Here is a 25,985-nt window from a genome sequence, read left to right as displayed (position 1 = left end):
TTTTGAGGACAGACGGGGGAGACCCGTACAGACTTGGGGCAGAGCTGGTAAAGACCAGCTCCTCTCCGCTGCCAGCATGCAAGGGAAGGGGATTTGTCCCGTGCCTCTGTGTGCTCACGACCAGTCCCCGGGCCCAGATCTGAGCAGCAGGGGTGTGATGGGTGGCAGCAGGCACCCAGGGCAGTGCCTCGGTCCCTTCCACCTCCTTCCCTCCTGGGTTGGCAAACTACTGAGGCTCCAGCTTGGTGCGCCTTTGGAGCTGAGAATGAGATGTTAGCAGCCAGGTGAAGGCACAGATACAAACGGGGGCAGTTGTTTCTTCTGAGAGGTAAACTGCAGCACAGACCACGGGAGGAAGCCTCTTGGAAAAATACTTCCAGGAAAAAAATGTGTTAAATGCACAGTTTGAAAAGCAGGCGCTGTCATCCGCTCTGTCGTGCTCCTCGTCACCACATCCAAGCTCTTCCCCTCGAGCTGTTTCTGACTCCGCAGTCCTGGCCCTTGGTTCAGCACCCACGGGCTCTCCTTGTCCTGCAGCCCCTGTGTCCCGGTTCCACCTTGGTGCCGCATGGCCGCAGCTGCCTGCTGCTCCTGGCTAGAAAAGCTGCTAGGAAAAGCCACGGCAAAACGGCCCTGCAACAATTTTCAGTGTGGAAAAAGCTCCCGTAGTCACTGAATATGTGTCAGTAAATGCTCACTGGTGCTGTTAATGAACAGTAATTCCACTTAATCTGCACCAAGCTCTTTCTGTGCTCTCTGAGCTGCTGACAAGGAATTTTTCAGTGTAAGAGTCGGAGGCAGGCTGAGGTCTCGCAGCGCGTGCTCCTTCCCTTAACCTCCTCCCACCTCCGGCGTTCCTGCAGCAGAGAACGCGCTCCTGTTTGCTGGAGTCTGGATGGTTTTGGTGCTTCGCAGCACCGCGACTGCTGCCGTAACGCAGCGCTGTGCCACGGCTCCTTGTCTCCCCGCAGCCCTGCCTGCAGGAAGGACGGAGACCCAGCGGGGCCTGGGGAGGAGGCCGGCTCCAGCACCCCCAGCCGGGCTGCACGGGCCGGGGTTGGGGCTGGTCCCTCGGGCAGGCCGAGCCCTGCGGCACGGGGGGCACGGGGTGGGTGGCAAGTGGTGCGGAGCCGGCACTGCCAAGGGCAGGGGCTGCCCTGGGAAGGGGGAGCTGAGGGCTGTAACTGCACTGGGGAGACACGACCCTGGGATGGGAGGCTGCGGCCCTCCACGACCCTCTGCAGCCTCCACAGCCTTCCACCCGGCTTGGCTGGAGGCTCTTGCTGTGATCCTCCTGTGGCCGTGGCCTTGCTGCCCGCGCCCGTCCCTGCCCTGGGCTCAGCTGGTCACTGACATCTCCTTGAGCCCTGCCGGTGCTGTCGCTGCTCCCTCTTCCTCGTGCACCCCCTTGGTGGCCTGGAGGACGTAACCTGGCGGCTGCCGAACTGGCGTGGGGAGCTTGGGGCTGGGGAGGAGAAGGCACGGTGGTGGCTCGTGTCCGCCTGCCTCCCCTGCAGCACAGCCAGGCAGCGCGCTCTGCAGCAGCACAGAAAACGGCCTTGGACTTCATCTCCCGAGCTTGCCTTGGTGTTCCCCGGGTCTATCGCGGGACCTTTAAACTGCTGCCGATACGGCAGGCTGGTGCCTTTCTTGCTGCAGCTTAGCAGGTAACAGGGGTGACAACGTGGTCGTAAAGAAATGCCAGGAGGGTGAGGAGAGCGGGAGGACGGGTGCCTGCTGGTCCCAGCAGGTCTGCGGGGCTCAGGGGGCTCCCAGCACCGCCAGGGGAAGGGGCAGCAGGGAGCCCTGCCCCGGGAGGGCTCAGTGCCACCACCACCCCCTTCGCGCCGTTGTGCTCGCCAGTGCCTGCACTGGGCAGTCCCGTAGCTTGGTGTCGGCCTGAAGTTCGTGTTTTAAACAGCACCAACCAAGTTTAAATGCGCTTCTAAAAATGGGATAGACGAGAACGCAAGATCAGGTGCTCGCTCCAGATTCCTGCCTTTACATACTTATGAGAAGAGGCTTAATTAAATAAAACCTGGTATTTAATTAATCCTTAATATGTTTGCTTCTTGGGGCATGTTTGCTCTAATGGCACAGCACCAGTTTTTAGAGCAGGTTTAATTGATTGCCGGTGAATTCACAGCAAAGAACTTCAAAAGGCCGATGAAGACGCTCCCCAAACATGCATAGCTCGGAAAACGTCAGGGTGGGATTCCACCAGCCCTTATGAACGTGTTAATTACCTGATATTAATTGGCAAGCTAATTACTAGAGGCCAGGTCCCCAGTGTGCAAAAGCAGAAATGTTCTGCGTGCATGGAGCGGAGAGCGTGGCAAAAATCATGCTGCTTAGATGGATGAAAGTGAATGGTCCTAAAAGTGAATTCCTTTCATTTTTAATTTTGGGCACTTTCTCACAAAAGCAGTGATCCTGAGGTCATGCTTTGAAGCAGACTTACGCTGGCAGAGCCACTGAGCGCAGCGGCGTGCCCGGCGTCCTGCCCTGCAGCCCGCGTTGCTGCTCTGTGCAGGATCGGCCCCGCAGCCCCGCGCTCCTCCGGCAGCGCCGGCCCGAGCAGCTGTAGGACTCAGGCCTGAGAGCTGTGCGTGCACGGACCTGCGCTGATCCTGCTGCCGGATGACTACGTGGAAGGAAACTCGGTTCAACCCAGAGCAAAGTGTCTGCGCAGGTTTCCTCACCAGCTCGGTCAAGTGGTGTCAAGCTCGGAGCCTGCTGGAGGGGCTGGAGGCTGGCGGGATGCCGGCCTTGGTGAGCCTGGGCGCGATGGGGATGGGGGAGCCGCCGAGGGGCAGTGACTTTGTGAGCCCGTCGGTGTGGCCGTGAGCCCCGTCCTGCGACGTGGTGGCACGTGGCACCCCCACAGTGCCCCGGCTGCAGCAGCAGGGACGGACCAGGCGTATTTTTAGCACGCTGTTAACGTGCATGAACCAACACGTTAAAATGTCAGTGCGAAGTGTCTCTAGTCTCAACATCTCCCTCCGCTAAGGTCTGCTCTGCCCTGTTAGCACCTCTAGCTGCATCTGACTTGTTCAAGGTGTTCTAACACGTGTTTCGGGGGTGCTCCTTTTCCAGAGAAAGTCCAGCCGTTGCACAAGGGCTTACCCACAGCTGTGTGTAGCAATTCCTCAGCAAATCCTTTGGCGAGCCCCATTTTGCACCAGTGCAGCACAGTTTGTGCAGGCGGTGCTTGCTTCAGGCTGATCCCCCAAAAGGAGCTCTAGCACCGTGCTGACGGTGCTGGGGACAGCCCCTGCCAGCCTGCAACCTGCAGACTTCTTTGCTAGGCTGGTGTGCGGTGGCTGCGATGAGCAATGCACGCTGTGGGCATTCCAGAGGGTTGGGAAGGCACCTCACAGCCATGAAAAACAAGCTCGGATACGGAGGACAAAAGAGCAGGGATGTGTCGAGCCACTTTTTAAGCACCAGGAAGCAGGGTGCTTTTTCCTGGAGTATTTCCCAGAAAGCAAAAGCATTTCTGCGACACTTTTGGCAACTGCGTTAGGATGACATGTGCGTGTTCACCGCTATTCATCGCGGAGCTCTCAGCTAAGACAGTGCACGCGCTGGGACCGCCTGCAGTGTTTGAGACAGCAGCGTACGTGCTGGGCAGTTTGCTGGAGGGCTGCGAGGCTGCTCGGGGAGAGACCGTCCCTGCGAGGGGCTGGGGGCTCCGCGCCTGGTCTCTGAACGGGTCAGCGAGTCGGCCCTGGGGTGGACGAGTTTACGTGAGCTTTTATTCGTTCAGCAAATGGCACAAAGATGCTTGCCTTTATCACTTTGACTAACAGCGTGTTGTTGTTGGCCGAGTTACAGGAGCGCGAGCTGAAATCTGAGTCACTCTTCTGCTTGGGAAAACAAAAACAGACTCCCAGGAAATCTGCTTTCCTTTGTTCTCACCACAGCCCCCACGCAGTCGGACCATGTGCCATTTGCTGATAGCGCAGGGCGGGCCGCAGACGGGCCGGGGCTGCTGCGTCCTCACCCAAAAGCAGCGAAGCCAAAACCGCCAGAGATTATATAATTGCAAAAACTCCACACCCACCAATTTTCACTCTGATGCAACGAAACCTCCACTACGGTGTGATCTTTAACAACTCTTTCCTCCTGGAGAGCATTATACATACAAATTTGATGCTCAATTATCCTTCCTTTCTGGATTTCTGTCTGGTGCTGCTTGCAGCAGCTGCAGGAGAATGAAGGCCTGGCACCCTCTGCCTTGCTGAACTTCTCCTTTCTGGAAGAGAGAGCGTTTTGTGGGTACTGGGGGTACAGCCTTGCGAGGCACTGCACACCATCGGAGTCCTGCATCCAGGCTGCTCGGAGCCCTCTGGGGCAGGAACGGTGCTCTGACAGAGCTGGCGTTCGGTAGTGTTTTACAAACGCTCCCCATGAAATCAGGACTCTCTCTTCCATGCCTGCACCCCTTCAAGTCACGCCTGACACCTGGGGGCTACAGAGGAGCCTGCAGCAGGCAAGGGGGGTCCGGAGGCCAGTGAAGGACCCCGGCCATGGTGGGGATGGAGAGCAGGAGGGAAGCTTTGTTTTCTGTTTCCTTTTTGCGGATTATGTTGAGTTTGGCAGTAGTGCACCTTCCCGCGGCACTTCGTGCCTGAGACGTGCAGGGCGTTCCCGGCCGGCTCCTCTGGGGCCTCACCTCGCACCTTCAGCAGAAGTTTTGACCTTTGTGGGAGCATGCACTTTGTGGATGGTTGCAAGTCTGGACACCGAAGTGCTTTACTGCTTGGGGCCAGAGCCTTTCAAAGCCATGCCGGTCTGCGAAGAGCAGGTGCTTGTTCCCCGGGCCCAGCTGAGGTGTTTTCGCATGCGTCTCCACCTCCGTGTAATAGGAGTCACTTGCTCAGAGGGAAGAGACGAGGCTGTTAGTAACTGGGACAAAGGGAGGAATCTTGCCCGTGTGCCCAGAGGCTGTGTTTTGGGGCCGGGCAGGGACAGGCTCCTGTATGGCAGAGGTGACAGGGGAGCAGAGCGCTGTCCCCGGCCTCGGCCGCCATCTGCACGCAGCCGCGGTGCTGGAGCCTCTCCACCGGCTTTGCAGGCGCACAGCCCGTTGGTTTGGCAGTGGCTCCATGTGGCATATGCAATTAACCCATTTCTCCACTACAGGGCACTGACAGACTGTGCGAGAGGAACCAGATCACCAGAGCAGCCCCGCCGGTACGTGCAATGTTTGTTGTTATTCACTGTTTTTGTGCAGTTCTTAGCTGAATCGTGAAATGCTCCAGCCCTGGAAGTTAACTGCACTGTAGAGAGGAGAAACGGAGGCAGTACCCGTTTCTGAAGAAGCAGAGCTGCTAGTAAACTGGTGCATAGCCTGGCAGAGCCTTTTGTTGATGTGATGGCAAAGAACGTTTTTGTTTAAAAATGAAAACTCAGAGACGAGGCCTGCCATTTTTGTCCAAGTACAAGCACTCCTTCATTGTATATTGCTTGCATATCATTGCACTGACAGTACTGGTGAAATCATAAACCAAAGGTTCAAAGCTCAAACGTCTGCATGAGATGGGGCTGGCAGCGTCTGTTTGCTATTGCCATCCACACCGCGGGGTGGAATTACAGCTCTAATTTATGTACATGGGGCGATAGAACAGGGCTCTGCGTTTAACTCTGCCCCTAGATTGCGGTTAACTCCAGTCAAATACCTGCTGATAAACACAGTGGGAGAAGGGTTCGCGCAGGGTCGTAGCAGGGAGAGGGCGCGGGGAAGGAGCCCTCCCTGCGTCAGGTCCCACGTGTCCCTCCCCAGGGAGCCACCACGGTCGTGGTGCCGCCTGCTGTGCCCGGTGCTGGGCTGTGAGCGCTGAGCGCGGTGCTGTGCTGGGGGAACCCGGCTCTGCGGCAGCGCTGTGGGTCCCGTGGGTCCCGCTGTGCTGGCCCCACACCGCAGCTGTTCCCATTCCCATAGGGCTGGGATCTCCCCAGGGCAGCAGAGGCTGAGTGGGGGTTAGGATACGGCCCCTCCAGCTCTACACTGGAGGCTTTTCGAGACCAGGCCTGCTCTGCGCCGCTGCATCCACCCCGCAGCTCTGCGGTCCCGCAGGTGCAGCTGCCGCCCCTGGCCTGCTGGGGCTTGAAGCGTTCAGAGCTTCTCTGGCTCCTTTGATGTTCCCAAGTCTCATCTCCCTGGGTATTTGCAAAGGCACACGCTGAGGTTCCTCCTCAGACAGTGGGAAACGAGGCAGCAGCTCCTTGGGAAGGCGTCTGCTCTTCTTGAAGTCGCCCATTTGAATGCAGCCTTCCCAAAGGCTACGCAGCCTCCAGAGCCTGGCTCGGCCAGTTCTCTCATCTCTGGCTGCGTCGTGGTACGTAGGTGTTTTTGTGGAGGGTGATGCCATTAGAGCGGCACCTGAATAACTGATCAGGCGATTTCATTGTTTCCCATTACTTTCTGAAAGCCCCGTGTGCTTGAGCAGTGGTTCCCAAGCGATGGGTGGACCGAGAACCACTTCAAAGAGGGAAAAAGCAGTAACACCCTCTTTGCAGAGGCACTAATCTGAGCCGTGGATCGCCCTCGCCATGCGGGCATGCGTCAGTCCCCAGCAATGGCCCGGGCTGCAGGATGGGTGCTGGCATGGAGGTGACAGTGCCGGCCAGGTAGGGAGGGGTGCTGGGGTGGGAGGACAGGCGGATGAGGGGACAGGATTGTGTCTTCATTTCTGGAAAAGAGAAAGGTGAATGAGTCACGGAGCTGGGATCCCTTTGTGTTTGTATGTGGTGAAGATAAAAGCATTGCTAAGGTGGGGGAAATACATATATTAACCTGATCTGGGAGCGAGGGGGTCTGTGGGAAAGGGATCTTAATTTAAATGGGATGTGGGTGTACACAACAAGGGTGGGGAAAGAGGAGGTGAGGCTCTCTTTTATTCGCGCAGCTATTGTACAGCTGGATGCTTTTGCTGCTGAAAGCTTTCCCCTGGCCCCCATCCACACACCTGCTTGGAGCAGCTACCGTGCAGCTTGTGCTTGTAGCTGAGGCGTACCGAGGAAGCATCACCTCCCTCCGGCAGTTCAGGAACGGGTCACGGAAAGATAAATCAGCCTGATCTGCTCAGGAGCCCCAAAATCTGAAGTAGAAGTGAGGTCTGAATGGGCAACGGCAGACTGGTGGGCTCCCTGCTGACTATGGGGATGCCGCCTGGCGCTCCACGGCCCTGCTACGAGCTGACCAAGGGCGTGGAGCCGCCCTCGCTCCCACTGCCTCCCCTGGGCATGGCCTGGGCACTGCCTGCCCAGTGAGTCACCGGCCCTGGAGCTGACTTTGGACTCCTCCGTCACACAAACCACACCTTGGCCCGCGGTGGGAAGGAGCACGGGCAGCGCTGCCACCGCCGCACGGCCTTGGGGGCGGCGGGGGGCGGCTGCCGAGGTGCCCGCAGGCAGGCTCGGTGGCTCGTGGCGGGCATGTAGCTGAGGGGAACGCGCCCCATGCTGAGGAGAAACCCTCCTGGTCTGAGGAGAAAAAACCCTGATTTGAGGATGAATGCCCCCACACTGAGGAGAAATGCCCCCATACTGAGGAGGAATGCCCCCACACTGAGGAGACATGCCCCCTTCACAGCCCAAAGCTCTGCCCGCAACGCTGGTGACCGAGCTCGCCCAGCCGCTGCCTGGCACGGGGGGAGGGAGGCCCGGGGGCCCTGGAGGGGCGGAGGGACACGGGGCTGTGCTTTCCTTAGGGCTGGGGGCAAACGGGAACGCAGGGAGGTGTACGGGGGGGAGGCAGCGCTGGCCTCGGTCCCAGGGCGGGACTCGAACCCGCGGCCTCTGGGACCCGCCGCCAGCGCCCGGGCCACCGTGATTGGGGGGGAGAGGGGGCAGGTGGAATGGGCGTGGCCTCCCGCAACCCGAGGGGGGGGGCCGTGTGTTGGGGGGGGGGCGCGGCCCCGCCCACCCCAGCGCAGCCGCGCGGTCGCCGTGGCAACAGAGCCGCTTCCCCCGCCCCCTCCGGGCCGGGCACGGCGTGGGGGCGTGGCTCGGCGAGGCCCCGCCCACTCCCCGCCCGCCCCGGCCCCGCCCACCCCGGGCCGTGCCCGGCCCGGTCGGCGCCTGCCCGGCGGGGCGCGGAGCGGAGCGGGGAGGTGAGAGCGGGCGGGGGGCGCGGGGCCGCTGCCTCCAGCCCCGGGGCTTCCCCCCCCGCCACCCCCCGGCAGCGCCGCTTCTCGCTGCGGCACGGCCGGTACCGGCGGGCGGGGAAGCCCCGGGGGGGTGGCGCGTTGGGGGCGGGCTGGGGGGGTCCCGGGGCGGCTGGGCGGGCGGGCCCGCGGCGCTGCGGGTGGCGGCGGGGTCCTGCAGGGGGGGGGGGGGGCAGCGGACGGAGCCCCCCCCTCTTCCACCCCCCGGTGCCGCAGGCGTGGTCGCAGCGCGGCTCCCGCAGGCGGCTGCTGCCGGGGAACGGCCCCGGGGCGGCGATCGGGGGCGGGGGGGGCGCCGGTAAAGCCGCGTTCCCCCGGTAACGGCGGGGCCGGGCCGAGCCTCGGCAGCAGGACGGTGCCGCCGTGCCGGTGGCCGGGCCGCCGCCGGGGCTGCGCGTCCGCCCCCTCCCTCCGTCCCCGCCGGGCGGCATCGCTGCGGTCGGTGCCGTTTCCCCCCCCCCCCCAAAAAAAATCTTCCCCTCGGGAGTTTATGAACTTTCCCTGCCGTTTTCGTAGGATTTTTTTTTTTTCTTTTTTTCGCTGCGTGCCGTGCCGTTCCCTGCGAAAGCAGCCGGGGGTGCGCGTTCGTCAGGCCGTCGGCAAAGGTTTTCTGCTTTACCCCGATGTTCGCGCTGCTCCTCTGCATTCCTCCGCTCTAATTAACGCTCCTTCTGCAGCGCGTGTACAAGACCAAGACGGCTCTTGTCGTGGCACGGACGTTCCCTGAAAGCAGCGGAAGTCCGGGGCCGTTTTCTGACTCGGACACCTCACCTCGTCGTTTTCACCGTCCCGTTTTTATACGCGGCAGTAAATGATGCGAGCGCCGGTCCAAGGTTGGTGCTCGCTCCGCAGTTCGGGAGGCTCAGCCTCGTGGCCGGGGGAGAAAGGTCGGAGCGTGCCCATCGCCGCCGCTGCGCATCTGCGCTCTGGCCGACTAGATAGCAGCGTACTAGGGAGACCTTAACGTCTGGTAATTGAGCAGTTTATTACCTCTGCCCGTTGCCGTGCTGCCAGCCGCACGTAGCTGTGATTTTCCTTTCTTAATGCTGTTTCCAACCACGTGCAGCAGCACTGCTGCCCGGGGGTGCGAGCTGAGCCCCTCGGCTGTCCGCGGGCTTCCTGCAGGCCCGAGTTCTTCCGAAGGGGGGAAAATCGGTTATGGCTCGGGAAGAGACTCGGCTGCAAGAATTTCAGCCTCCGAGGACAGTATTTAAGAAGCTCTCCAGCCCTGGCACTGCACGGGCTGAGCGCGGAATGGAAACCGCGCCGCGAGGAGCAAGCGTTCCCCGCGCGGCTCCGGGGTTGTCCCGGGCCCTGCTCGGGTCAGTGCCTTGTTTCCCTGGCTACTAGGTAATTCTGCAGCCGGCCTCGTCGCCTCCTTTCCCCTTCACACGGGCTTGGTTACGGTGAAGTAAAAAGCGAGCTCTTTCTCCTCGGTGAGGAATGCGTTGCTGCGCTCGCTGCCCAGTCCTTTCTGCGGGATCGGTCTTTGCTTTCTCTTTGCCCTTGGAGCCGTCTCTCCTCGGGTGGCTCTTCCAAAAGCCATCCGGACAAAGCTGACGCGGCTCCTGGTGATTTTTCTCCTGTCCGTGAGTTTCTAAATAGTGGTAAAAAAAAAAAGCATCGCACAGGCTCAAAAACTTCGGCGCAGTGCTGCTTGCGGGGATGCCCTACAGGTTGTCGGCACGGGGCTCGGACCTCGTGCTGCCCGTGTGCTTGGGCGTGTTGGCTCCTCACCGAGGAGTCCCGTGTGTCACCGTTTTTCTCCCTGAGCTGGCAGGTTTCCTCACTTCGCTGCTCCACCGAAACCGGTGACTTGGTGCTGCTCCCTAGCCAGGGGAAGTTTCCTCCGCCGGTGGGTTTGCCGCGCCGAGCCGCATGCTGTGGAGGTATTTAGAGATGTGACTTGTAAAAGGGGTGTGTGCCTGCGTGCCTCACGGCAAGTTTTACATCTTTGGCATCCAGTTACATGCAGTGCCGCTGTCCTTTCCGTGCTTCCAAGCTTTCTTTTTATAGGATGTTTTCCTGCAGGAGGGTATGAATAATGCTGGTTGGAAGTCTTTCTCTTCCATAGCTTGGTAGATTTTCGCATGATGCTGTCGGTGGCTGCGAGATGCTCGGTGTCTTCGCTTTTCTGCTAGTTTACATCAGTCTTTAACGTAGGCGCAATCTTTTGGGGCTCCTTGTTGGATTCTTAAGCAGCAAGCAGCTTTTGGGAGGAAAGTGCCGTGCCTGTTCAGAACTTTAAGGGGACGCTCACAGAACAGATCGCCTTGTGTTCAGCGGGCTGTTTGTAAAAGCGAGCCTGAAGTAAACTGCTTAATGCTGCAAGTCCGGGCACGAAGCTGCAGCGATGCTGTGAGCGCGCTCTGTATCACTTCTTTGTGCTTGGTGTGCAAGGGCGATGAGAAGCTGAGGGTGTTGCAACGCTTTAGGTGTGTTTTTTGTTTTCTGTGTAGGAATCATCCAAAGACATCACGTGGGAAAAGCCACGAGCTTCTCGCTTTGGCCTCGGGACCCGTTTAAACGAGGACTCCCTGGCGGCAGGAGCGGCCTTTGCCGCACAAGGCACCGTGCGGTGGCTGTCCCCAGTTTGCAGCCAAAACCCCCCTGGGGTGACAGCGTGCGGAGAGCTCAACAGCAAGCTTCAGCCCTGACACAGGTGTCACAGATCTAACAGCACGGCTAGGAGCTGGCACGCTTGGTAGAGTCTGGGTGCACCTGCCCTCTGCAGCCAAGGGCACGGCCTCTTCCCGAAATGCCGGAGGAGCTGGCCGTTGGGCTGCCCCGGGTGCTCCCCGCGGTGCCGAGGGCGTGCTGTGCCCGCTGGCTTCAGGTGAAATTCAGCTGGTAGGAGCTGAATGGCTCATCAGAAAGGTCTGCTCGGGGGATGAGGGTTTTCGTCAGGCCTTGAAAGAACCTCTGTAAACAGCTCGGTCGTCTTCAGGCTCCTTCCTCAAACCCACGTGGCTTATTTTCTTGCTTCCAACTGTCTTTGGTTTGTTTTGGAAATGCGTGGTGCTGGAACTGCAGCAAGAAAGCTCTCAAACGGTTTTCTGGGCTGGGTGGGGTTATTTTTCAATACATCTGCACAAGCAGGAGAAAATTCCAATTTGTTAATACGTATTTTGGCAGTTTTCAGTACTTTTTCAGTACTTTTTTTTGTTCTTTAGTACAATTTCATGGAAACAGTGGCAGTCAAATTTTATTTTCGTACTCTTCACCTCTACAAAGCACACTTGAGGAAAGGAAGGGAACTGTAACGCTTTTTTAGGCCGGTGTGATTGTGGTGCTGCGATTTGGGCAGTGTGGGGCTGCCGGGGGTTATGAGCTGAAATTGCTGCTCGTTTGTGTTTCGAGTCCTGTCCTGCGAATGTGCCCTGAAGCCTCTGGGGGAAAATCTGGGCTGCCTTAAAGCCAGTTACTGAGCTGTTCCGTAGAAGTTCTTATCAGTATTAAATGCCCGAGCTTTCCATTTTGAGCTATAATAAAGCTGTGGCATGCCTGAAATAAAATGAATGTTGGACTTGCAACAGTGTGAGAACCGAAAGCTTCTCGCTGTTGTAATAATTATGAGTCAGGATGGCCATTAGCTTGCTGTAACAAGTAGGAAAAGATAACCAAACCTGCAGCAATGAGCTATCTGCATGGTTTTCACTTGGAGGGGGAAAAAAAATCATACGTGCGTGCTCCAGGAGTTTCTTTAATCAGAGCGATCTCATTGCCCAGCTGTACGGAGCCGGGGGGGAGCTCGGTGGGAGGCGAGGACCAGGCTCTGCTGGGGCCGCGGTGCCTTGGCTGCACGCCCGACCCCGTTACCGCTCGGCAGCGCGGTCCGCGGCGCGCTGGCATTGCTTGAAAGCGTGTGTGTGCCCCTCGAGCGAGGCCAGCCCGAGAGCGGGCAGCTTCAGCTTGGCCGCGGGGGCAGCTTGGGGGCACGTAAGTTGGATGGCAAGACGGGGGAAAAAGAAATGAGCGGTGTTTTGTTGTTTGGAACGCTTAGGTTTGCGTGGCGGAGAGGAGAAGAGGTGAGGAAGTGAAGATGATGATGGTTTCGCTTTGTTAGTTTTTCTTTAATTCCAACAGTTAAAACCAACAAACCTTATCCTTCCTTTCTAAGAGTAAAACGCTGCTGTTATTTCAGAGAAATGCATGAAAATATGAGTGTTTGTGTGTGCTTTTGGTGCAAACAGTGTTGTTTCCATGCACAGCAGGCACTGTTTATGTTTTTGTAGTGGCTGTTTTTCTGCTCTTGGTGTTGGTTAAACACGTGCCTTCTGTGCCTTTCATCGAGTGATGCTAATAAATGTGCGGTTCTCAACTTGGCATTCCTGCCGACGTAAACGTAGGGTGATCAATGATGGTTAGCACTTGGAAGACACAAACAGGAATGGAATTTAAGCCTGTCTTTATTCCTTTCTTTTAACGAGCTCAGACTCCAGCTTGGATTCGGGTCTGGCTGCCTTCTCAATGCAGCTTCGGTATCAGTAACTCTTGGTAGGGAGCGAGTTGTGCCAAAGCCGGAGAGGGATGTTTATCTGCTGCGAGTACGTTCAGCCATACAAGGCTTTCGATGGACAAAGCCCTCTCATCCGTAACGAAAGCATTTGGCCCAGCAAAGTCATATGTTTTAAACAGGGCTGGAATTTTTGGCCACCATAATTGCGTTTGATTTTCATGAGAACGCTCTGAATTCTTCATTGAGCAGGACGAGCATGGATGCCTTTCTAAAATGGGCACTGAGGCCAAAGCCGTGCAGTTCAGCCGGTTTGTTCCTTTACTTAGCGACCTTACAAGAAATGTCATTTTTGTTGTTTGTTGTTTGGTGTCAAACAGTGCTCTAACTATGCTGGCGCTTTTAAATGTCAGATATTAGTATAATTTGCCCTTAGGATATTTTAAGCACCCTAATGGTTACCTTAAATATCATCCTGTCCTTGCAGGATGCATGTATGAATGATACAGAGCTTTTTTCTTGCATGTTACATTTCAGCCTACGATAGCAGTTGTGTTTGAGAAAGTAGGTATCTTGATTTATGCAGTTAATGTGAAGTATTTCTGAAACATGTTTGAATGTATGTGTCTTGTAATCCTTACTAGTCAGCGTTCAGATTGTTCTTTACAAATGAAAGGTTTTTTTAAGAGTATCCCATCTCTCTCTGGTTACTGCTTGCAATGAAGAAGAGATTAAATGGACTGGTGTGATAGCAGGAGGGTTTCTAGTACGAGTTCTGATCCTGTTACCCTCAAATGCAATTTTACATTGTGGTAAGAGGTACCTGGTATTGCTCCGAGGCTGTGTGGTTGCAGGGGTGGTTTCCACGTCTCTGAGCTGTTCGCGCTCAACTTGATGGGGCAACGGATGTTTTCTCGTTTCCTTTCTTAGCTGTACTTGAATCACAGTCCACATAGGAAAGGCTCATCGATAGTTGCGGATCAGCATTTTGGGAAGGTCAGGGAAGCTGGTTTCTGCATGGCGAGCATTATGCTAATTCGGTTGTTAAACGTATTGGAATCGCGCTTCCTTTTGCTTCTGCAGTGCTTGCAGATTCCATCAGAGCCTCTGCTCGGCGCTCGGGGTGCCGAGGGTTAGCTCTGGGCAGGGAGAAGCTGTCTTGTGCGCGGCGCTGCCATCGGGTGCGGGAAACACCACCACGGGTCTGGTTTGTACTGAGGTCCTTACACAAGGTGCGTGCTTAATCGGTGCCTCTGCCGGGCTGGTCTTAGCGTGGAGATGAGAGCTAGGAGAGGATGGAGCCTTGCTTAGGATGAAATATACTTTTTTTTTCTTTTCTTGGAAGGAAAGGCTTTATTTTGGGATACAGGATAGCTGTGATGATTGAATTCATTGATTATGTGCGGACAAAAGTGAAATGAGATTGTGTGTGGAAGCAGATGTGTAACTTAGGTCCAGTTACTGACTGCCTCCGGTGAACAACGTGGAGCCTTTTCTCTTGTATTTGGTCTTGAGTCCTAGGAGTGCGTGTCAATACTGATCCCTAACCAGCGTGTGTAGTAAGTACCTCTAGAGATTTGGTGATACCTTAAAGCATTTGTGATATATGTTTAATGTAATGATCGCACATACTGTTGCCTTTGCTGGTGTTGAACTGTAGCACAAAGTAAAAAAAGAGTTGATTTTGAATCCAGTTTTCTGTACCGTAGATGCATGGCTGACTAGGACAGGTTTTGCACAAGCCTGGCTCTGTATGGAGCAGGTTGGGTTATTTTTCAAATTGGCTCCGAAATTCTCTGCTCAGTTCCATTGGGTTTCTTCTTTTTGGAAAGGCAATGGCTTTAATTCCAGGTTAGTGGACTTTCAGATTGCTGCATTTATGGGTGTTAAAAATGGTTACTTTAAGGTTAAAAATCCTTTCTTCTCTTCTGTTTAGCTTTGCTCTACAAATGACCATGCTCTTATATCTGTTGCATCCTTTCTAAGGATGTGAGAAACCTGAGCTTGGTGGCGTTGCTCCCAGTGAATGAGAAGCGTTGTACCTTGCGATGGCTGGAGCCTTCGCGTGTGCTCTCGGGGCGAGACTTCTTTTACGTTTCTGCCTACCTCCTGCTCATTTCATTCTGGGTGTTACTGCTTTAAAACCTTCGTAAAGGTTGACCTACACCATTTTCTGCTTGTGTTGGCTCCTTGAAGTACTGAGACAACTCTCTTCTGGAAACCCATGTCTCAGCATCCTGGTAATTGCTCTGGTTGCAGCAGGACCCAGTCGCTGGTAGGAGCACAAAAAACCTGTAAGTGTGGGAGGGGCACCCAAACTCAGCATTTTGAGAACATCTTTAAAGGGTGTAGGGGAAGGCGGCAATGAAGCAGATGGCAGGTTAGCATCTGGAGAGGGGTGGGCTGGTGAGAGCCTTCCTGCCAGCCTTCCTGCGCGTGTCAGCCAGTCACTGGTACCGGCCGTAAATCTCTGCCTCGTACCATGTATTGTATGACAGTCTGTGCCTTTTTTTTTTTTTAAAGGTTTTTCTGTTTTATCTTCATCTTGATGTGTTACGTTCTGCAGCTCCTGTGCTTAAAACCTAGCAGAAGGCTTAAAGGAGTGCTCTGTGGTTGTGGCACAAAAATGCCCGTGCTCCCCACCCCGGTGGGACCACCGGCTGCGCTCGGACACCGGCGCTGTGCTCTGCATGCTGCTGTTCTGCTTTCTGCCCCCCTCCCAAATGCGTCAGGCTTTATGAGACCGAACTGTTGACTTTCAGTTAATTGGCTATTTTTCCCTGTCTGTGCTTTCTTGAGCATATAAGGAGATGGAGGGAGTTGTTGTAGTCACAAAGCTTCTAGATAGCGTGCTGACCAGTAATTCATTACAGGCCTTGATTTTCCTGCGTGGCATCGTGCGTCTGAAGAACGAGGCAGTAAACAATGGCTAATGTGTAGGTTTTGTGCTGTCAGAGTCCTTGGCTTAAATGTGCTTTTGTTCACAAATGAGAAAAAAACAGGTCTGAGTCCTCACAGCCGTGCAAAACTGCAGTGCCCTGTTAAATTTGTGGCCGCTGGTGGGGGAGGAAACTCCTTTGTGGGTTGCTGCTAACGATGCCTTGCTACCAGGTAATGAAAGGAGCAAAACTCCCAGTATTTCTCAAACAGGTAATTGCCTTGGTGGTGGTGGGGAAGCTTAGACAATTGGTGCATGTGGACAGCTAGATGTGACCGCTGAGGTGGCAGCGGGAGCCTTATCGATGGAGCAGCAGTGGCTCCCCTGACACAAATATTCCTTGCTTGGCAGTCTTTTTGTGGGTGCGCAGCTTGGGGCAGGTTACTGACGCTGGGTAGGAAGCAGCACCCTGCTGCAGTAATAATTCCTTCCCAAATTAACGCTGTGTTGAAAATGTGGGGCAGAGGTCAAAGAACTATCAAAACAATTCAGTACTTCGAAATTTTCAGTAGAGTAGATGCTGACATAGCATTTAACATTCTCTTGGCCAAAATCTGTTATCAAGTGTTTAGATTTTATAACCGTATGTTATTTGACTCAAAATAGACCCACCCCTCTCTCACTGGTCTTGACCTTTTTTTTGATTTTTACTGGACATGAGTGGAAAAATCTAAACCTGATGCTCACGTCTATTTGAGTTTTAATGGCTCCATCTATATACTGAAAGGCATAACGAGAGCAAAATTAATCCAGCTGAAGATTTTTTAATAACTGCCTTGCTCAAACTCAGGTGATCTTTTAAGTACAGCATTCAAATTGCTGCTGTAGGGTCAACAACCTGGGAGAAGGAGGACTTTGTCAGGCAGCCTTTCCTGCGTTGTCCTGCTGGGCAGGAGGCTGGTGTTTTTGGGGCTGTGTTCTGCTGGACTGCCAGGACTCGTGCTGAAGCTGGATTTTCAGCGTGGTCCTGTGCCATTGCTGGGTGTGCTGGAAAACTTCACTCGGAGGTGATGCCGATACCAGGAAAACAAGTCCAACTTTAATTCTACTGTTCTTTCCATTTTGTCTTGAGCATTTTTGGGCTATTTGGAGCATTTTGGGGCTTTTCTGAGCATTTTGTATTGAGCATTTTGGGGCATTTTTATGCATGGACCCATTTTGGGGGTTCACGCATTTAAAAAAAAAAAAAAGGTAGCCACAAAAACTCCCCTGCGTTCCCACTCTCAGAAGTGCCCACATCGGCTCGGCTCCTGCCGTGCACAGGGGAGCCTGGGGCTGGACGTGTGCTGTGACTCCTCGCTGTCAGCCGCCAGGAATGCTGCGAGTCGCAATTTGCTAGGTGGTGCCTACGGCTTTCCTCCTTTAATGTTTGCAGACAGCTCAGCTGCATCCTGTGATAATTGAGATGAATCCTGGAGAACCAGAGCTCGGTGCGGGGAGCTGTAAACATGCAGTTGCTCTGCTGCTGGGCCTCCGAATGTGTGCTCGGGGACCCGCTGCGGGCCTTGGGACGCCAATGAGGGCGGCGAGGTCAGGCTGTGGCGTTCCTTAATGCCAGCTCTTTGTCTTCTCTGGCTCTAACAACGAGGTATCGTTACCGTCCGCTTCACGTGGGTACAGTTGTGGTGCGGTTCTGCGGCAAGCTTGATCTTTAAGACAAATTCCTACGAGTTGCAGGAGCAGCCCTGGAAACTGCTCGTTTGCTCACAGAACAGAGCAACCCGGGCTCGAGGACTTCTCTTCAGGCCTCCTGGCCCAGCCCCTGGTTTGAGCAGGGCCAGCGCGGTGGTTCTGCAGCTCGTTCCTCGGGTGATGTCCGGGACAAATATTTGGGGCTTGAGTGTGGTGGCTTGTTGGCCAAGCTGGGCTACGTGGTTCTGTCATGAGTTACGCAAATATTCGAAAGGTGGAACGGTGAAATTGCTACTAGGCAGTCTTGGCTGTCAGAATTGAAGGAAAATGTGGTGTTAGAAGCAAAATCCACAGCTGTTGAACACAGAGCTTTTTGGTGTGTGATTTTAAGAAAAAAAAAAAGAAGCAGAAAACCAGCTAGCGAAGGCATTGAGTGGTATAGCTATAAGAGCAGAAGCAGAGTATAAATGTTCCTAACAAAATACGCAGTGACAAGTTTCATTTTTGCTGGCTGAAAGCTTTAGAAGTAGCACGACGTGTGACGGCATCTTGGCTCCACGTCTTCTGTGCGGTTCGGGCAGGAGCTTTTTAAAAGCTGGTGACGGTTCAGCCTCAGAATTCATCCTTCAGGACAAGTGCAGGTATAAACTAAGCGTAAACGTTCTTTCTTCTCGCGGAAGCAAAGGACCCTTACTGCCCAGACCTCAAATCCAGGTGTCGGCCACCCCCTGCTGTACGTGAGCAGGATGGGGCCCGGCGGTGCTGCGGGGCCTGGCCTTCCTGCGGCGTGGGGCCGGCCTCTGCTCCGCCGGTGAGTGGTGACGTCTCCCTGCCGCGGGCAGGTCCTGCCCTGCCAGCCAGCCAGGTCTGCCCCAAAGACCTTTTCCCAGGGTCGAGTGGTTTCCCCTCTTTAATAAACATTGGCAGTAGCTGCGGAGTGACCCGAGACAGCTGGCTTTGAACCTTCACGGTAAGGACAAATCACGGGGATTAAAAAAGGAGGAAAAGCTCTCTTCCTTACGGAAAGTGCATTTTAGCTTTGGCCAGGTGTTCTGCATATATGTATATATTTTTTCTAATCTGTCATTATTTCTTGATGGTTTTCTCTCCCATCGCTTTTTCCTTTGTCCTCCATTTTTATGGGTGTAGGTTTTCTTCAGATGATTAAATTGTTGAATGACCTCCTAGGTTGATGGAGGTAGTGCTTCAAGGCAGGTAGCTTCAGGTTTTCTTAACATTAAACGCCGGATGAAACTACTTCGTGCTTTTCTCTGTGTGTTAATACCTTAATCCCCTTTTCAGGAATCGGGTGAATGTATGCAATATACAGCATTCATAAATCAGTACTGGAAACTCCAAGTTAATCACAGAACAGGCCAAGTTGGTTATCCTTTCTGAAGGTGGTTTCCATGGGCAGGGTCACAAATGTGTTCTCCGGCACTGGAAATCCTGTTAGAACTTGAGGAGGAAGATCCGAGGATTATGGGCTTGTCCTCTCCTAGCAACTCCTCTGACACAGGCACCTGCCCCGCGCAGAGGCAAGCAGGAAATGTCTTCTCACGTCGTGCTATTTCTGTAACGCAGTGACCCTCAGAGGCTCAATTTATACAAAACGATGTTCCCTCAGATTCCTTCCTGGGCGCACAGGGCGATGTGTCGGGTTTATTTCTGAAGGCTCCGTAGCCTTTGCTTGCAAGGGGTAGCTCTGTGAAGGCACTTGCCTATTTTTGTAACAAGTGGGTGGATTTTTTTTTTTTTTAATAATCCAAAGCCCACAGATCTGTTGTGCTCGGACCTTTGACCTGTGTGACCCAGAGGGGCCTGCACGGATCCGTCTCCTGAGCGAGGCGAGTGTGGCACCTTTTGCAGGTCTCGTTAGTTTTGCTTGTTTGCGTGCTGGGTGGCAAACAGCCAGTGTTTTACTGCGGGGATTTTCTGAGGGATATTTGCTCCATGAAGTAAGCGGTGTCAATGGCAGTGTCTGTAGTTTTCCCCAGTGTTTTGGAGGAATCTGTCCCAGCAGCGCGGCTGTTGTCCGTAAGGTGCTTGCAGCAGCTGGCGGCTCTGAAGGCAGCGATGCTGTGAGCGAGACAGAAAATCCAGGGCTCAGACCTGCGTCTGTTGGCCCTGGGGTCGGACACCCTTGTCCGTTGTCCTCCCTCGCTGCCAGGAGGACGAGAAGCGTGGACAGCTGGAGTAAATCTGGTCAGGTGTGGGTGGTCTCCGAGCTCCTTTTACTGTCGGAACTCGGTGTGGAGGGCGGCTTCCTGGAGGGAGGCTCAGCTGGAAGGATGCCGGCCTCTCCTCCGGCCTCTTCCCCATCCCACACAGCCCCGTGCTGTGGCCAGCCCAGCTCCCTGCTCACCCTCCTTGGTCCGTGCCCACGGGGCCAGCTCGGGGCTGGAGGCTGAGGACCCGACCTGGTGCGGCCCTGCCTCGTGCCCTGGGGCCGTGGGTCCTGCTGCCGACCGGCACCGCGCTGCATGCGGTTCTGAGACGGTTCAGGCCAAACCCCGTCCCTTCCAAGTGAGGTCACGGAGGCTCCAAAGTGGTGTGAATACATTAGCATGTGATTAATTTCATTGTCGTATGCAGTATGGTAAGAGGACAAACGAGACAAATCCGAGGATTTAACCCTCTTCCTCTAGAATCTGTGCAAAAAGGTTATCCCAAACCAAGTTTGTTTTTAAATACAGTTAAATGTGGAGTTCAGCTTCAAGCACAGAGACCGTGTTGTTCCTACAAATTAATATGTAACTTCCTTCTGGATAATAATGATTCTGAACAGGTTTGAGGAGAAGTGCCAGGTCACAAACTTAACTCTTTGCCCTCTGCGTGCCGGGGTTGTAACCCTTATTGCCTTTGGGAGCTGCAGGCAGAATAGAGACCTGAAACGACCGACCATGTTCCTGTAAGAGCATTGCTTTGACTATTGTTTCTTCAGTTCCACGGTCAATTTTTCTTGCTTGTAGCAAAACCTGATCATTAATATTTCATCTGGTATGCAATGCAATTGCTTCTGGAATGTCTTTACATGCTAAACTGCATCTAATGTTGGGGAAGTCATTTGCAGGCCTTGGTTGTGGGTGAAACACATTTACAAGGATGAAACCTAAGCGAATATTAACAGGAGTTGAAGCAGACCACAAAAACAAATGTTTGATGACTTAAGCAAACAAAGCAGCACTTTCTGAGACCTGCTGGGAATACCGACCTTCCGCACAAACATGCTCCAAGCCTAGCTTCAGCCTTACCAGTAATTCACGTTGTTCCTGCTGAATGTCATCTTGTGTTGGCAGAAATCAAGATTTTGTTTTTGTTCTCTATTTCAACTGCTGAAAGAATCGGAGTTTCTGAAAATACCCACCCACTAATGAGCCAGGTGGAGTCCCTCATGCAGAATGCTAGCTGGAAATGAGAGATGACTCACTCGGGAGGGTAAGGATGCACAGCATCTGATACCAAAAAATAATGATTCACCACAAATTCAAAGCATTTTTCCTTTGGATAAGGTTTGTTCTAGATGGGTCTCGTGAGACTCTCATAGCAAATTAGCTCTGTGAAACTTGGAAGGGAAGAATTTGCTCTGAAACTCTCAATGAGATGGTTGTGGAGGATGAAATTATGGAAGAATGAGGTGTAATGAGGTGCTTGTGTGGGTCAGAGGAAATGCCTAGCGTGCTCTTTCAGCCTGTGTGCTCTTGGCTGATCTCTGTTTCAAAGAGAGCAAACCGGCAAAGATGATCAGGGTTTTTCCTCCTGCTGCAAGACTCCTGCTTTGGCAGAGTTGATCATGGCAGCGAAGATGTTGTCCATAACTGTCTGCAGGGTCATATGGTCACACTTAATGTTTTGAGGTATCTTTCCGCTGGGAGTAATAACAGATTCTTCATTCAAAACTGTTTGACCCTACTGAGGGGAAAAGCCTCCTGGTGGAGAGGAGCGGTGGCGGATGCTGCGTGGGGGGAGGAACAGCGGAAGGAGCAGGTGATCATCCAGGGCCACACGAAATGGTTTTGAAAGGCGAGATTCTGAAATTGCTTTTGAAAAAGAGCTGGAGGTGAAATCCTCTAGTTCGAGGTCTGTTCTGCCCTGTGTTCTCTTTCTGAACAGCACATGCTGGGAGCAGACTAGTGCCAGGAGCATCGCCGCTCATTAGTGGGTGTTGTGATTTGTATAGATACACCTTGTCTGGCCACTCTTAATATGTGATGCTCAAAGTGTTAAGAAAATTGTATAGGAGTGACAGCTGTGGAAGAGGACAATTAGAAACTTTTTTTTTTACACAAGTCGTCCCCTCCAGACCAATCTTTTTGTCTCCCAAATTCAGGGCATGCAAGGAAGTCTGACCCTGCCCTACTACCCTTCCCATGCGGTTCGTCTCAGTTATGGATGGTTGAATCTTCCCATTGAATCCCCCTTTAACATTGTGTTTACCTGATTGTCTGTATCAATTAATTGCCCTGCTACTCCAAGAATGTAGTCTTAGATTTATGTCATCCATTACATGGATATACCAATTATTTAACTTAAAATTTATGATTTCATTATATAAGTGCTCTTTCCTGTGTAATTGCCTGTTACATGCTTGTAGTGCTTGATGATTTGTTACCTGCTTAACTACCTTCCTTTGTAACATACGTTAAAATATGTAAACTGTAAAATATAAGGTGTAAAGTTGTCCCCCTAGCACTGAGCTGCCAGCACATAATCGAAAGGACAGTTGAAAATATTTCTGTTCTTTAGTGCATGTCTAGATCTCAGGGAAGCTTTAGCAAGTGATGATAGTTATGCAATTGTACTGGCAATAGCAATTAGAGATTTATAAGTGCTTGTAAACGCTGCTATTTATAGGATGGCACTCTCTTTAACAAAACACTAATCTTTCTCTGCCGTGGAAGAAAATGTCAGGGTGGAGTAGTTCAGCCTTGTGTTGGGACTGGACTGTAGCAGCCAAAGAACAGTGCTCTGCCCTTTGTTTAAACCAGGGGCTTTAAGCAGGCTTGCACATGAGGAATGGAGAAGGACTGGAGAAAGAATGTTTGAAACTTTGCAATACTTTCAGATATTGATATTGAATATCTATAGGGCTTTGTAGGTCATGCCTGTCTTGTGGGATATGGAATACTTATTTCCAGATCTCAACTGTAAATAAAAGTTCCTTGTTCTATTGAACCTCTTCTTGTGAGTCAGGGACAGGATAATTTTGCTGCATGTTGTTGCTTGTTCTTTCTTTGTCAATTAATTTGTCCCGGAGTACTTTTTAAAAATTAAAGCCACTGTGGCTGTGTTATTGTTAATACTTCTTTATGAGAGACCCCGTACATCCTCTTAAATATAACCGATGGGTCCCATTTCAGTGCGAGGTGGTGCTACTAGCACGAGTCAGGCTTAAATCCAAGAATAGGAAGAGACTTTTTGGCCGAATTAGTTGCCCAATTTACTTATAAAAGTTTCAGGAAAGTTGTTTTCCTCTGTGCATTTTTTGTGCTATAGTAAGCCTTATGTTCTGGACAGCATGCACGCACACTGTTAAGCCATTTCTTTTTTAATACGTGCACAGTAAGTGATGGGATTAAATAATTAGCTGGGTAGATCCTATCAGCAACTCTCCAAGTGTTGCAGGAAGCAACAGAAGGATGGCTGCTTAAAAAAGCTGACTTGAATTGCTGTAGGCTTTGATTCCAATATGCAGCCATAGAGGGAGAAAAAAAGTGATTTTTTTTTTTTTTAAAGACCCAAACACTTAAATAATGGAGAAGTCTTTTGTAGAAGGAGTGAAATAAATCCGAATTGTACAGAGCGTGGTTGGAGTTGTTGCCAGTAGCCTCCGTGGCTGGCTGCATGGGTAAAACCCTGCCGAGCAGACGAACCGTCGCTGTTGGCTGGTGCAGTTGTGCCTGAAGAAGGAAAACGTCGTGTTTCTTTGGCAGGTTTCTGCCGGAGTGTTCTGAGTAGAAACAGCCACAGTCACTGATCGGAGTCCTGCTTTCTGATTGCTTTCAATTCTCTCAACTGGATTTGGTTTTTTTTTAGAGCAGAGAAGTTTTCCCGGTGGAATTTTTCCATCCCTACACAAGACAGATGAATTTGTTTATCAGCTGCGAGGCTCCGGGACCCGTTACGGATGGTATTGCTTTGTATCGTGTAAAACATTCTTATTTGTGAGCGAGGAAGTTGGCAGAAATCACGTGATTTGTGGTGGGTGGAAAAATTATCTGCAGGCCGCTGCTCCCGTTGTCCTAAGAGGCTTAGAGGAATTACCGCGGGTGCAAATAACGGCGGGGCGTGCGCCGGTGGGCACGGCGCGGCGGGCAGGCCGGCGCGAGGGGTGCTTTGTGTGGAGCCCTTCCCTCACCGATATCACCGGAATAATGCCGTGAGGCGAGGAATCCACTTTGATTTCTGAGGAGCAATGTTGCTAGTGAAGACTGGCTGCTTAACGAAAGCAGAATGAGTGACGGCAGCACCTCGAGGCGCTGAGGGTTTAAGACTGAGCACGGAGGGGGGTCCACGTGTGTCCGCAGTGGTTACCTGAGCCTGGGAAGGTTCCCAAATACTTGCTTTTGGGAACACGCTTCGGTTTGAGACAGACGAAGTGGAGCGAGGGAGGAGACCGGCCGGCACGCACCCTTCTCACCACGAGCAGGCAAAGCGTTAAAAGTCACCTCGGTGCCGCGGGTACGTTCGTGCGCGTGGGCAGAACGTGGCAGTCGGGAAGGGGAGGACAGGGAAGGGTGGGCATGGGCAGGGGGCCGCGGGGCGCAGCCTGTCCCCACGCCGGGGACACGCCGCTGGCCGTGGCAGCGAGGGGTGCGGGGTGACAGCAGGCGCCCACGTGGTGATGCAGATGCTGGCAGCGTTTGAGATTCTCGTGCTAGTTGGTTTACAGTTGAGTTTTTTTTTTAATTACCCCAAATTCTGTGAGCGGCCCCATTGACTAGCTAGTATGTTGTTAGAGAGAAGCAAATTTATCTAAACCAAGGTGCGTGCCTCAAAACAGAGGTGCAGGGACTAGTGTACGTTACACGTGACACGCTGATGGCACGATTCCCCTTTATCAATTGTACTTTCTCGAAGTTCCAGGAGCTTTATAACTTGCAAAATGGGGCAATACGTTTTTTCCCCAAAATAATTTTGTTCTGCCTTTCTGAATGCTTGCCTGTTTGGGGTCGTGTTCCTGTCGTAGGGTATCTCAGTAATACGAATTGAAAGCCTGGGAACAGACTTCACGAGGTCACGTAGAGAAATGGGATTTCAGCTGTAAAGCTGAAGCGTAGTGCAATAAAACTACGGAAGAAGGATAACCAGAAAGGGTAAATCGTGCTGTAGGAACGGTGGCTGGAGAGCTGTGTTGAATGCTGTTAGCAAGGATTAAGTCCCACGTTGTATATTCGCCGCCTTGCGTTCCGTGGAGGATCAAGTTTTATTCCATTTAAGAAGCTCTGTGCCGCCTCCTTCTTTTCCAAAGAAAAAGAACTGCGCTCCGACACAAACAAGCGTACTCGAGCCCTGCACGGCATCAGTACAGACAGCACCTTGATTTTTTTGCTTTGCGGTATTTTCTGTTAGCATCGTCCTTATTTCAGCAGGCGTTACTGGTCTGTGTTCAGGGCACGACTGCTCCTCACAAAGCTTTTTCATCCTTGGAATGCGAGAGCATTTTAATCGGATTTTGATGGCGTTTCTTAGAATAAGGAGAGGGAGAGGGAGGAAGATTTCATTAAGGTCTGTGCGATCGTGGAAGGAACAGATTGATTCTGATAAGCTGATCGGGTTAGCAACTATTTCGGAAAGAAGAGGTCGTGGACTCGAGGGGACTAGCGCAGCGTGTATCTAAGTCGTTGAGACAGAAATTCAGGTGGATTGAAAGATGAAAGGGCCCTGGCAAGGTGAGCGGAGTTCGTTGGCCTGCCCGGGAGATGAAGGCACAAACGCAAGGGACAAAAATAAATCTCTGCAGTTTGTGGTGCAGTTGTGGTGCTGCCCTACGCCAAGGGAAGCTGAAGGTGAAATAACTGTTCTAGGCGGCAGGCTCGGGAAGGCACCAGTCCGCTCTTTTAAATATTCACGTGCACAGAGGAGCCACGTTCCACAAGACCCGAAAGTACTCATATTTATAAAGTAAATACACAGGGAAATGGATCGGGAGAGTGCCACTGTGTGACACTGCTTCGGAGACCGTCCAAAAGCGGACAGGAGGGTGGCAACACAAAATAGAGACCCCGAGAGAACGGTGATGAAATACAGCCTGAGTTTTTTCCTAAAGGCTAGGAACACGATAGCTTTTAAAAGAAAAAATAACGCATCTAACCTCATATCCTCGTGCATTGGCTACAAAGTTTAAATATTATTTTTATTAGGACAAAAATTTAAACAGAAAGCATTCAGGTTATCGGTTACTGCTGAAATCTTAATTGCTGCTGGTTTTCCCTCATCTCTGCAGTAAGAATGTATTTAAAGCCAAAGCTAATCTCCTGCCATTGTTCGTGAGTTATTAGAAAAACTGCTTTGTCATGGTAAAAGCCGTGTTTAGGCTGAAAACCAGCCACTTGAAGGTCAGCCTCCAGGTAGTCCTTCACGTAATGTTGTCACAGAAAGGAGCTTTACAATAGAAAGTAAATTACAGTAATTGAGATTACAGTAACACAGAGCTCAGTGTTTAACCAGTGATTGACAACACTTGAATTTGCAAACAGCACTCACTGAAACGCGGATTTAACTGTGTTCATATTTAACGTCTGTCTATCACGCAGACCAAATTATTTACCCTTCACAGTTAGGC

General features: G+C 52.6%; 2 protein-coding genes across 5 annotated transcripts in view; one reads left to right on the top strand and one right to left on the bottom strand.

Moving 5' to 3' along the window:
- LOC308179313 (uncharacterized protein C12orf76 homolog) overlaps nt 1–8,610 on the bottom strand; it is a 63,646-nt gene extending 55,036 nt beyond the window's left edge. Inside the window, exon 1 of the mRNA XM_080559282.1 lies at nt 8,431–8,610. Within this exon, the coding sequence (XP_080415408.1) occupies nt 8,431–8,605 (175 nt within the window). The 5' untranslated portion in view covers nt 8,606–8,610. The remainder of the gene's footprint in view (nt 1–8,430) is intronic.
- KIAA1671 overlaps nt 8,015–25,985 on the top strand; it is a 72,735-nt gene continuing 54,764 nt past the window's right edge. For 2 of the 4 annotated variants that reach the window (XM_080559243.1, XM_080559240.1), the window contains exon 1: nt 8,015–8,120. The gene's annotated coding sequence lies outside the window, so the exon portion shown is untranslated. Of the gene's footprint in view, nt 8,121–8,801; nt 9,008–25,985 lie in introns of those variants that run through there. The other 2 variants (XM_080559242.1, XM_080559241.1) reach the window with 2 other exon arrangements.

This window comes from Anser brachyrhynchus (assembly GCF_964034855.1).
Source record: "Anser brachyrhynchus genome assembly, chromosome: 17".
Classification (NCBI taxonomy): domain Eukaryota; kingdom Metazoa; phylum Chordata; class Aves; order Anseriformes; family Anatidae; genus Anser; species Anser brachyrhynchus.
The sequence above is the reverse complement of the archived record's forward strand: the minus strand, read 5'-3'. Positions and strand labels throughout refer to the sequence as shown.